General features: G+C 41.7%; 1 protein-coding gene across 1 annotated transcript in view; it reads right to left on the minus strand.

Annotated features, from left to right (window-relative positions):
- LOC129514498 (netrin receptor DCC) overlaps window positions 1-13,310 on the minus strand; it is a gene marked incomplete at its 5' end in the record, with an annotated part of 702,567 nt that overhangs the window by 17,675 nt on the left and 671,582 nt on the right. The window contains one exon of the mRNA XM_055333118.1: window positions 11,721-11,933. Within this exon, the coding sequence (XP_055189093.1) occupies window positions 11,721-11,933 (213 nt within the window). The remainder of the gene's footprint in view (window positions 1-11,720; window positions 11,934-13,310) is intronic.

Consider the following 13,310-nt stretch of genomic DNA (forward strand, 5'->3'; position numbering starts at 1 on the left):
CACTGTTTGAGGAAGTGTGTGAGTAATCATCCAGGCTCTGCTGAAGTGCTTTCCATTGCACACCAGAACAGGGGATGCCGGGGACAGGTCATGATGACCTCCCCAAATGACAACACATATCCGTTTCCCACAGAACCCCCTTTTCTGGAGAAAATTTATCACAGACAGTTATGAATCTTACCTACTAGTCTTCATTTAAAAAACAACAAAAATGAGACAGCTTCAGAAGTGGGAATTCTTTTAAGACATTAAACTATTAATCTAATTCCTTCATCAGGCATTGACAAATATATACTAAGGCCCCAGGTGTTTGTACAAGAAAATAAATGGCTTAATTTTGCAGAATTTCATTTGAGGAGGGCCAAAGTGTTCAGCTCTCGGCCTCAGATTCCAGAAAGTTACTTTACTCAAGGCTTTTGGATTGGTCTAAAATCAAAAGCAAAATGAAGCAAAACAAAAACATTTTGTTGTTGACATTGCACAACTGAGCCTAAATGCCGGATGATGACAAAGTGGCAGGTTAAGTGGTCCTTAACTTGTTATAGAGAATGAACAATTTGAGACTCTAACAAAAGCTATAAATTCACTTACTGGGAAAAATGTGCGTGCGCTCACGCACACGCAAACACACACAGGTGAGCGTGATTTCAAGTGAGTCACAAAACCCGCGAGTTCTTCCATGAACTGCAGGTGAAAGGCACATGGTATGTTTTAGAGCCTCACTATCGCAAAGTGTGAGCCCCAGAGTGGCAGCATGTTCTGGAATCCTCTGGGAAATGCAGGATCTCAGGCTTCCCTTCAGAGCCACTGAGTCAAAACCTGCATTTTAATAAGGTCTGCAGGTGGTAACCAGGCGTAGGACACTTAAGAAGCATGGTTTTGGAAAGCCACGTTCATGGAGAATTTAGAATTAAAGACTTCTATGTCAAATCACATTGGGAAGTGAATCATACAATCATATTCCCAATAAAACAAAATATATTATTCATAAGTGAGAAGACAAAGGTGTCTGTATTGTTTTACATGCATGTAATGAGAAATAACTGCTTTTTCAATAGCTCAGTTCTTGCTCCTCACTTCTTATTCTTCCTTGCCCTGCCTTTCTCTTTGCAGAGAGTCAATGTAGGGAACAGCTAAGTCAGATATTAGAATGGGGATCTGGGAAATTCCATAGGCTTTAGTCATGCTAAACTGGCTTATCCTGAAAAGCAATTCAGGAAACACAGTGTTTCTCAGGGAGAAAGTCAGGTACATGACCAACAAATCCTTAGAGCCTTTGGACATAAATCTTTACTGGATTTGAGGAATGGGCCTTCATAGCAGTTAGTGGAAACATGGATTAAGAAGTTGGAGGGAGAATGCTATTTAATGCCATTTGGTCCTTTAAAGGGGTTGGTGGGAACTTCCTGGCTGTCCGATGTATTTACAATTTGAGGGCAAGACCTGTTCAACTGCAAGAAGCCATCCTTCTCTCTAGACCCAGGAAACAATCTTCAGACAGCTCTGAGCAGACACTCTGCTCTTGTCTGTGCACCATTCTGTCTTTGTGTAAGGGCTGCCTTTTCTCTGGTGGGTATACTTGCAGGGAAATACGACATTCAGGAGGCAGATCTTGTCTCACCAGCCACTAAACCATTAAAAATCACTTTTAGCGCCCCTTCCATTTGATCCTACAGCTTCTGAATAGGAGGTGCTGCAAACTCAACCAAGCCCAACTTATAAGGCAACGCGATCTCCAGCTTGTATCAAATCAGAAGCTCCTGGATGCGGTGCTAACATTTTTAACTAGGATAATTCATGTTTCCATGAGCCAATCCTTTCCAGACTAGATTCTCACCATTTATAGTTGTGCAAAATGGAAGCATAAAGAGCTTAAATGACTTATTTGATGCTAACCCGGCCAATGAGCAAGAAGTTGGGTGCCGGAGTTTTCTTCTTCTTCTTCTTCTTTTTTTTTTTTTTCTTATTTTCTTCTTGTAAATGCTCTGTTAGTCTCACTTGGCTACTGCCAGAGATGGGACTGGGAAGACTGGGGTGTACTCCTCCTCATAAGGCACCACTGTCCTGCCTTTCGTCCTGCACTGGGGTGGGCATCAGCTCAGATCACGTGCACAAAGCAGCCTATTTCTATGAACTAACCACTCCAGAGAGTAGCCAAGAAGAGAACAAACAACTATAATTTAATTGCAACGCTGAGGGTGCCTGGGTGCCTCAGTCAGTTGAGCATCTGCCTTCCTCTCAGGTCATGATCCTAGGATCTTGGGCTCGAGCCCGTAGTCGGGCTCCTGGCTCAGACAGGGACTCTGCTCCTCCCTCTGCCCTTCCCCCCACTGCTCATTGATCCCCCCACTGCTCATTGATCCCCCCACTGATCGCCATGAACATCATCATTCCTAATCCCTATACGCCTCTACCTGCAATTATGTCCTAATATGCCTCTCAGTTTGAAATCCATAGGGCTTACTTATCATTGTTATTCACCAAAAGAAGAAGGAGAGGGAGATGAGAAGGAGGAGCAGGGGACACAGAAGAAGCAGAAGCAGAAGAAAAGAGGAAGAAGGAGGAGGAGGAAAGGGAGGAAAAGGAGGAGGAGGAGGAGAGGAAGAAGGAGACAAGGAGAGGAAGCAGCAGCAGCTTGTTGCATCCTTTACCACAGATGATAAAGGCATTGCTTCCTGGGATCCCTGACATCCTGGTCAATAAAAAGACTCTGGTACTAAGAACACCGCCCTAGCTAGAGAAATAACACAGGGAGCTTCACAGGGCACTCGACTTCTTCATGAAGTCCCTGCCAGTAAGATAAACATTATAAACACCGAGAAAGAGTAGAGCTCTGAACGGTTTTAACAATGATTTTCTTATTTTAATACCGCAGAGAATTTTTTGTTTTCAGTGTGTTCAATTTTTCATATTTTCAATAGGCCATTAACACAGAAGGTTATGGGAACACTTTTCATTTGTTTTAAAAATTTCCCTTTGTTCCCAAAACAACCGAAACCTGATACTAATTGATGAACTACAAGGAACTCTGTCAACCACTTAGAATACTCACAAGGCACACTGTGCAGTTCCGAATCTGTTTGGGTGAAACCCTTTCTCTTACTTATACTTTTTCATAAAGTAAATAAAAAATACAGAGAGAATATCCGCCCACCCTTCTGCAGTAATTACGACTGCTAGAATCTCATGTGTTTCATTCCTCTTTAAAGACGAGAGACTACCCAACTTCAGAGATGGGAATAGGTAGGATTCGAGGGAGCAAAATCAATTCCAAAACTGAGATAATGGAAAGACTCAGGACTCTAATTCCACGGAGCTGCACTCCATCTTCCGGTGAACAAAGCAGATACCATTCTCCATGTTAAATTAGTGAATAGACTTTCCAGGGGTGGTGGCTTCCTTATTGTTTTTTTTTTCCCACTTTAATTCAGCTTTGGAATAAGATATTATTCCTAGCTCAGAACATAATATTTTAGGATCAAATGGTTGTGACTTTGGAAATTTTTTCAGCTTGTCTAATCCTTTCGCCGACTCTCAAGTTGCTTTGCTTCACTTAATAATCATCATTCGACTTGAAATCGGAAGACGTGAATTCAATTTCTGGCTCTTACCTTTATTATTCCATTCTGACCAGCTCCCCAAATATTTATTTATTTATTTTCCCCCAAATATTTATTGAGTGCCCACTGTGGCTTATATAAAGGTCCCAAGGATAATGACTCGTGATCCTAGAGAAGTTACAAGTTATTCGAGCTCTCTGAATGTCTCCCTCTGCATCACTAATGGTGATTATTGTTACTTCTCTGCTAGGCATGGATTCACTTGGAAATGTCCTTTCTAAACTATAAGAGGTGGTAAAATCTAAAGCCTTAACCTTATTAATTTCACATAAGCTTATTTTAAAAAAAAAGACACTTGGATCTTCAAGATATTTAATAAAAAACAACATTTAGATAGAAGTCAACCATGTGACCTATGATATTTTAGAAAATGTGAAAGGAATGTTTGCTGCTTGAAAACAGCCTATTGCTCACCCTTTTCTTTGTCATTCTCTGGCACTCATGTGGCCACCCACTCCCCAGGAAAATCCAAAGACATTCTTAAATTATATGTTTCAAGTTATGTAGACTACTTGGTAACAAATTCTGAAAACAGACTTTTTTCATAATCTCTTATGATTATGTAGGTGGCAATTCTAAACTTTACCCCCGGAGTTTACCTGTATTAAGTTGATAATTAACCTCAATTTTATATATTAATATAACCATTTCTGTGCAATTATTTTCACTTATAATTTTTTAACAGAGCAAAAGTTTGATTGAATGGATTCAAATTTTGACTCAGCTGTGGTCATTCACTCCCTCCTCCCAATAGAGTTTTGCAATTCTAATGAAATGCCAGCTGTTTGTCTTCATGCCCATTGACCCTCACATTCTCTAACCCACAATCTGAGTAATATTGTCATGTGCCTTAACTTTTATCTTCATTTTACACTTCCTTCTGTTCTTTATTTTTTTATTTTTAAATATTTTATTTATTTATTCATGAAAGACACAGAGAGAGAGGGAGAGAGGCAGAGACACAGGCAGAGGGAGAAGCAGGCTCCATGCAGGGAGCCCAATGTGGGACTCGATCCCGGGGCTCCAGCATCACGACCTGGGCTGAAGGCAGATGCTCAACCGCTGAGCCACCCCGAGGTCCCTATTCTTCATTATTTTTATTACTGGACTGCAAAGCCCTGGCTACCTGCGGTGTGTGGTACTGAAAGCAACAGATGCTAACTCCCTGGCTCCCTACATGGTCCTAGGTCAGAGGGACACTGATGAGTTGCACAAGTGACTTTAAGCAGAAAGGAACTAGTCCTGAGCCCCTGGCTAGTCACTACTCCCGCTGGAACTTCTTTCCTCCATCTAGCTTACGTGAAGGAACAAAACATTTACTCAAATGCTAAGCTAAATAACTCAAACTGCCTTCTATGAAATAATTCTTTCTGAAGGATATTTAATAGCTAGTATCATTCTAGAAGCCTTCTTAGGGCGGGGTAGGGGAGTTGATCTAAGAATAACTATTCACATTACAAAAATGTTAAATAAAATCCTTTCTCTTCAGTGTTCTACTTCTCTGAATTCTTTAAACTTGTCCATTAGCTCAATTGTTGACCTTGGGCTAGCTGCTTAGTCTTTGAGGCTGTGGTTTTGTCATTTATAAATGAGACACGGGTCACGTGACTTACTCCTAAAGTTTTGTCTAGCAATCATTTCCCTCCCTTTGTGGCAATTACAAGAGCTTTTTCCTCTTTCAATACTGGAACCCATACTAGAGGAAATAGTACTTCATTAAAACACCAAGTAGGCTCCAAAGTCACAAACGCTGGTGCAATATAAGGCCATTTTGACGGACTTACATTTTCCTAAGGGATAATGAAGGATGACTAGACCAAAGGAAATTGGATTTCATCTCTCAAAAAAGAAATCGTTAGGAATGAAGACAGGACAACTTCAAAGAGCTACCTACAAAAACGAACACACAAACAAAACAAAACTGCAGATCATCTTAGACCTGGGAGATGAAAAGTAACAGGGGAGGGTGTGATTTTCCCCTCTGAAATTGATTAGTGGTATTGGGTCCAATAATGTCAAATCAACATAGCTCTCCTCCTTAGCTGTGCCAATGACTTATTTGACCTGGCTGGCCAGAAAAGCCACCTTGTTTCACCCCTTTAAGGATGTCTGATCTCCCATGACCCCAGCCTGAGACTGATTTCCATAGGCTGGAATGCTCCTGTGCTATCCTTGATGAACACCCCACAAGGTGGCCTACAAGTGGCGCAGGGAATGCAATTGTGTTAATGTATTATAGTAATTTATTGGCAGTTTTGTGTGATAGCATATTTACTGAAATGAGGCCTGTCAAAAAGATCAGGCTATAGCAGGAACACCTGATTTCCCAGCCAGCCGTAAAATATAAATCAAATGCCTTTCCTGTCCACTGTCAGCCACCTCCACCCACCCCTCGTCCTCGGTCCTCAGACAAATTGAAGCACATGCCACAATTTGCAGAGGGAAAATCAAACTCAATTTCGTAGTACAATGAAGTGAGTTTTGGTCTTGTCATGTCCAGTGACATATTGATCTGTCGAAGACTGAGAAGATCAGAATGTTCTAGGTTTTTGCTCTTATAAATGAAAAAGTGTGGAAATGCAATGTATAAATGGAGGACAATAAAGCACGTGGACTCCTTAACAAAGATGCCAGGATTCCGGGGGGGCGGTGATGGGGGGGCTGATGTTGTAAAACAGTCACTGTTGAGTCCAAAAGTCACTAGTTAAGAGGGCACATTTTCTTTCTCTTTAGAATTACAGCCTCAGAAGACAAATGGTCTCCTAATCTAGGTTCATTTAAAGTGCAGCTGATCATTTCATAGCTAAAAGGAATTTTCACTAGTGAAGGAAAAAAAAAAACACCCCATCTTGGCCTTTTGTAGAATTTATGTCAGATCTATAACACCGTAAGCGCAACACTCCATCAAACATTTTCTATTTAACCTGAAAGGGGACGAAGCCAAATCACTTATATGTCCACATCTGCGATTTGCAAAGTGCAGTGATTGTAGCCTCCCCGAAATGCGTAAAGGCCGCAGTTCTTCACCGTGAAGCATTAAGAAACAGAACCACTTTATCACGGGGTGAGGATGGAATTGTAAGAAAGGCCCTAAAGCACTCTAGTCTGCTAAGCTAAATTTTAATTCGGCAGGTGCAAAGAAAGGAAAAAAAATGAAGGAAAGAATCTGTGTTTTCAGGTAGGCAGAGTTTCAGTCGTTATGACAACCGGCTGACTTTCTAATTACCTCTCACTATAAAAATCCCACAAAAGCCTCCACCAACTCCGGAGAGACAGTTCCTGCATCCTATGCGCTGCCCTACACCTCTCATCCTGCAAACACAGCTCCGCACGCCTTCCTGGAAGTCCAACTGAGGCACAGATCCATGAGGCTGCCCTTGAAAAAACCCCACACACGAACAGGAGTAGGGGAAGAGCCGCTTCATTGATCCTAATTTCAATGGTTTCAAAGCAGAAGGAGCTTCTCATTTGGTGTGATCTTTAAAAATTAGAGCCATGCCTCACATTACCATATTCTACAGTAATTACTTGCAGTAAGTAAAGATAAATTCATTAGAAATTACTCAGTCCTTTATTGTGAAATCCAGAGTAAAATTATTTGAGGTATTTTTTTTTATTCCAAGCCGACAAGAGAATGACTTTACTTCATCAATCAGTTTGACTAAAGTAATGATTTTCTCAGAATTAAAATTTGTTGAAAGCTCTAAGTATTTCATCTTTTAGGCTAAGAAGCATGTAGTTAGTGTCACAGCTAATACATTTGTCAGTCTGCTAATTTTCTTTTTCTATTAGAATAAGTAAACATCAGCCCTTTCTTAAAAGCATACTATTTACCATGTGTCAGAAGCAATGCAGGGGGAACTTATTTGAAAATCATGAGGTAAGGCATTATGAAATGAACAGGAATCACAGTGAGACAATGAAGGAGAAACATGAAAAGGAAAGGCATTTAATAATTCCAAAGTGATGGCAGGATATGCCTCAAGGTGAGTGGGGGAGGATGGCATTTAAAGGGGAACCATGAAAAATGTATAATCAACCAAAAATGCAGAGATTTTGGGCAATACAGCAGAAGAGATGGTTTTTTAAGAAATAGTTCAGGGAAAAACAAGAGTGATAGTTAAAATGAGGCAGGTAGTTAATAAAAAAGTAGGCTCTTAAAAAAAAAAGTAGGCTCTTAAGTGTACAACGGAAATAAAAGAAAATGAGATCTTGCCCGCATGGCATCAGATCAGAGAATGGTTCTTCAGACACGCTTATTATTTGGGACAACAGATGTAGACACAGCACAAGGAACTCTCTTCCCATCTTTTAAAGACATAATACTTATTTATGCTTTCGTATTATTGTACGTATTTTGTATTATTATTCCAGTATTATTCCAGTATTATTGTAACTGGAAGAAAACAATAAGTAATAAATAACAATCAATAAGTAATAAATAACAATGCCAGTGCTTCGTTCTGTCTATTGTTAGAGGTTCTTTCTAAAATTAGGGTTCTTTGTCACCACACTTCTCTGGAGCATGGGTTGACTTCCAAATGTTGTGTTCCAAGGCAAATACTTCTGGCATGGTAAATTTTCATTGAAAAGTGACTTCAGAATTGTATTTTCATCTTTTTTTTTTCCACTGTGATAACATAGCTTATCTTTACTTCCAACTAGAGAGAGCAGTTGACAGTATAAAGAGCTTTGGCACATGGGTTTTTTGATATTATAAAATCCGTATTCTTCAGCGTTAAATAGTTAAGCCTCTTACCTCTCCTCGTTAAAATGTGAGTGAGGAAGGCTTGTGAGGAAACAGTATTCCTCAAATCAAAATGATTTCAGATATTTCACATTTTTCTTTTTATCAGCTTTGGAATGATTTGATGTAAGAAGTTTTTAAAAATTTATCTTTGTTTTTGTCAATAAATAAGTTAGACCCAAGCTAATGGGTGCAAGTGAGTCCCTAAAATTTTAGAAACTGAGCTTTTCTATAGTCAAAAGGAGTGGGAGAAGATGTGTCACTCAGTAGTCGTGCAGACTTAACTAGGTTACTTAAATTAACTGTCACAGTTTCCGTAGTCATGAGCTGGGGTTGAGAAGGGAGCTACCCTACCAATTTGCTCTGATGATCAAATGTGATGTTACAAGTCTTCAGAAGCATGCCAGGCATCTACCACACGTCCAATAAAGGGTTAGTGATTGTCAGTAGCTGCAGTTTGCCTGCTATCTGTCCTGGATACCAGTCTCTTCCAAGGTCTATTCTTTTGGTCGGTATTGCAGTGGCAACCAGTGCGACCAAGTCACCAGGCAGTGAGCTCTTGACACAGGAATTTCATTAAATGAATTCTCTTGCTTCAAACTGTCCTTGTCTCAATTAGCAAAGACCTCGTAGTTTGGGGGCACTATAAAATAGCAGAGTCTACCCATAATGCATGTGAAGTCTATAGACTGTGGGATGGGGAGAAGGGTTTGGACAGTACAGATCTGCTTAACACCCTAGTGGGGGCTTCTTAGAAGAGATATTTCCTGTGAAATGAAGTGATGGCGTCCATTGAGCCTGTGTGTCAGAGAAGACCTCCTTCATGCATCTCAAGGGATGGAATCCCACATCCTTCTGTGCTCCTCCCCACCTCCCAGGGGTCGGCTGGTAGCTGAGCATCCATACCACACACAAGAAAGGCCCAACACCAGAGGGCATGAACATGAATAAATCAACATGGTGCCAGGAACAAGAAAGGTTCTTAATATTAAGATAATATTCATAATTGCAATTGTATCTTTTCTAGCTTTTTATTTTAAAGATTTTATTTATTTATTCATGAGAAACACGGAGAGAGAGAGAAGCAGAGACGCAGGCAAAGGGAGAAGCAGGCTCCACGCAGGGAGCCCGATGCGGGACTCAATCCCGGGTCTCCAGGATCATGCCCTGGGCCGAAGGCAGGCACTAAATCACTGAGCCACCGGGGGAGCCCCTCTTTTCTAGTTTTTGCAGTCATCATGAGGCGTATGATCTAATGCAGTGCCGACTGTTGCGGTGCGTACCAATTTGAGTAACAGAAATTGATGTATATTTGCAAATGGCAGATTGGCCAATCCAGCTGTGTCTCCCCACCCTATTTACTCAGGAGCCCTGAACTTTGCTGTCTTATGCCTGGTATATTGGGGCTGTGAAGAGTTATTTCAATAGTTCAAATGATTTCAGTCACTACATAGTTCTTCATCTTTATGTATCTACTTATCTATCGACCTATCTTTTATCCTATTTTTATTTGTTGCTCTTCCTCTTTTTTCTTCTCCTTCTCCTCCTTCCTCTTTTTCTCTCCTTATCTGCCTTCCTTCCCCCCAATTCCCTAACAGAAACAAAGAGGAACTCTGGATTAGCACCACTGGATACCACCTGAGGTGATAAAATGAACACTGCATTGGGAACTGGGGACCCCGGTTCTCATCTCTGCCAACTGATTTTCTTAGAAAGGGATTCTTTAAGGTTGGTGTTCCTAATTCCAATGCTGGGGGCGGTTCCCCCACCAACACCAGCCAATTCTCAGACATCAACCGGATGCCTAAGAACTCAACTTGTGGCCGCTGGGGTGGCTTAGTCAGTTAAGTGTTTGCCTTTGGCTCAGCTCATGATCCCAGAGTCCTGGGATTGAGCCCCACGTTGGGCCCCCTGCTCAGTGGGGAGCCTGCTTCTCCTTCTCCTATTTCCTCCTGCGCTCTTGCTCCCTCTCTCAAATAACTAAATGAAATCTTAAAAAAAAAGAAAATCAACTCAATTCTGACATGATCTACCCAGAAATAGTATCAGATTCCACAGGTTAAGGATTTAACCATACAAAACCGCCTCCCACCCCCAACTTCAGATGCTAGTCACAAGCTCCAGGCTGCTTGCTCCCTGTGCTTTTGACCTGCCAGCTACAGACGGGTGGTTCCAATGACTTCCTCCTTAGATTCGATTAATTTGCTAGAGCAGCTCCCAGAACTCAGGGAAACATGTTTGCCAGTTTATTAAAGGATAGGATAAAGGATACGAATAGACAGCCAGATGAAGAGATACACAGAACGAGGTCTGGAGAAAGGGCATGGAGTTTCCCTGCCCCTCTCCCAACCAGTCATTCTTCCCAAATCCCCATGTGTAAACCAACCTGGAAGTTCTCCAAACCCTGTCCTCTTAGATTTTTACAGAGACTTCATTGCACAGTCATGCTTGACTAAGTCACTGGTCATCGGTAGAGTCTACCTCCAGCCCTTCTCCCTCCCAGGAGGTTGGGAGTGGGATTGAGAGTCCAACTCTCTAATGGTGTAGTTGGTCCTCCTGGCAACCAGCCCCTACCCCTGGGGCGGGGGGCATTGTCTGAAAGTCATGTTCACAAGCAAAGGAACAAAAAAACCAACCAAAAATCACACTCAGTAACATAATTAAAGATACCTTTATCCCCTTGGTACTAAGGGAATTTTTAGAGTGTTGGCAGCTGTGAGCTCCATCGGACCCGGAAACTGCGGAGGAAGACCTAATAAAAATGAGAACTGTATTTTGATCATCTGAATGATCAAACACATAGTTCTCCTAGATCACAACATCACCATCACCACAGAGGTGTTACTTCCTATCCTATCTAAGTTTTTGTTTTGTCATTGCTAAAATTAAGAAGTTGGACTCTACCCTGGTTCTGATACTCCTTCCTGGCCCTGGAACTCTGAAATAAGAACCTCTGGGAGAGGACTATGGAAAGGCACAATCCCAGATTTATGGGATTACATGCCTATCTCTAAAAAGTGGTTTTTCAGGTGTTTGTACTTTGACCTCTAGCCTGGGTGTAGCCTTAAATTCAAGGATCCATGTGGCAGACTAAAGAACCAGGAGCTTCTCCAGCCATGGTCAGGATTCATGGAACGACTTTCTAAAGGAAGGAAAGGCAGCTGTAACCAGCCGGTTGCTTGCCGAGGCAGGTACTTATGAGCTGCAGTATGAAGGCCAGTATCAGGAGCACACTGGGCGTGCAATTAGCAGTGCACAGAGGCGTGGCACCTGGCCTTCCCAGAGGCCCTCACGCTTAAGGAGAGGCACCAAAGATAACAACTATTTTAAGTGTGAACAAATGGGCACTTTACCTGGCTGAGACAAAAGTGGTGTGTAAGGGACTTTCGGTTCTATTGCACTCATTGGTGGAGGTAGCAAAGGATTAGCAAAGCTGCGGAGTGGGTGAGTTGGTCGAACACAGGCCGTGGGGATGGTTCTGCTTGGTACCTCCTCGCTGCTGGGATGCTCAGGCTGTGCTGGGGGCAGCATGGGTGCCTGCTGGGTGGCTGGTCCTTCACTCACAGCTGCAATGGAGACAAGAAAAGCCATTCATTATTCCAGGACGAAGCTTTCCCCAAATCCGCCGAAGGGCCTCCGGATCCGCTTAGAGAAATATGTCAGGATCTGGCCAAGCTCTCCTCCAAGTTATGTCACTCCTCTCCCTTCATGTATTTCTGGGACATAACAGCACTTCTCTTTAAACAGTGGTTTAAATAGATCCAGCAGGATAGAGATCTATTGAAGAATAGTAAAATATATACACAAGGCTGACTCTATTGCCTGAACTGGCAGGGCCCTGTAATCATAAGTGATGAAGCAAGAAAAAAAGAGTTATTTCTCCTTTCATAAGGAGCAATGCCAGTGAAATTCAATATCCCGAACCCAGCTACAGCTGCATTATTATCTACCAGCCGATATGCCAATTTTTCTGTGATTTAAAAACGCCATGTCAACTGTCAAACAAATCAGTTTCCAGGTGTTCAAGGCATTGCTAATAAAATGGTACGAATAATAGCCCCTATCATGGTCTTCCATGACAAAAAAGAAGTACATCCAGCTAAAAAGTTATATGAGAGAGGACTTTGCTGGAGCGAGTTGCCTGAATGCAGAATTGTAATTTTTCCTCTCCGGTAGGAAACCTTGTAATTTTCGGTAAGATTACTGTAGTTGAAGAGATTTCCCATAGTCGTTTCTGCCTGCTGTTGGGCATTGGGACAGTTCTGTATACAGAAACACACCTTTTCTCCAGATAACACAGTTGAGTGGGACCAAAATATTGGCAAGGCAGTTTCTTATGCTAAGAACCCTGTGACTTGACTTTATCATTCGTATTCAAAATCAACAGGTCCAGTGTAAAGTGTAAATGGAAAGAGCTGCATAGGAAGTTTAAGTGTTGATGAAATAAGATATTTCTGACGATTTATTTTTTGAAGAACGTTCTATTGAGTAAGTGGGAAAAAAATGCAGGGAAAGAAGATACTATCTCACTTTTGAAAGAGAATTTTTAACCAGAAAGTATTTTGAGATAATTAGTTTGTGAGCTCGTTTTGAGACAACTCTCTGGAAGGCTCAGTGAGGTCGGCAAAGGGCAGAGGAGCTAGAAAGAAAATTTGATAATGCTGAAGGGAGTAAAGATTAAAGATACCAAAGATCGTGACATTATATTAAAGATATGCAGGAGTGAAATGTGCCTTCAGAGGATATTTGATATTAAGACTCACTTTTCTATATTCAGGAAGGGTTAGAGGTCCTCTGGATCACTGAGAAGCCTCCAGGCTTACCCTGTTCAAAGGGAGAGGCAGGGGAGATATAGGGTTGGCTGAGGACAGGATGTAGCCACTAGCAACCGGAGCTAGTAAACAGGCAAAGACTTGAGAGAAGATTTCTTCAAACATAGAAAA

Source organism: Nyctereutes procyonoides, unplaced genomic scaffold (genome assembly GCF_905146905.1).
Source record: "Nyctereutes procyonoides isolate TBG_1078 unplaced genomic scaffold, NYPRO_anot_genome, whole genome shotgun sequence".
Classification (NCBI taxonomy): Eukaryota; Metazoa; Chordata; class Mammalia; order Carnivora; family Canidae; genus Nyctereutes; species Nyctereutes procyonoides.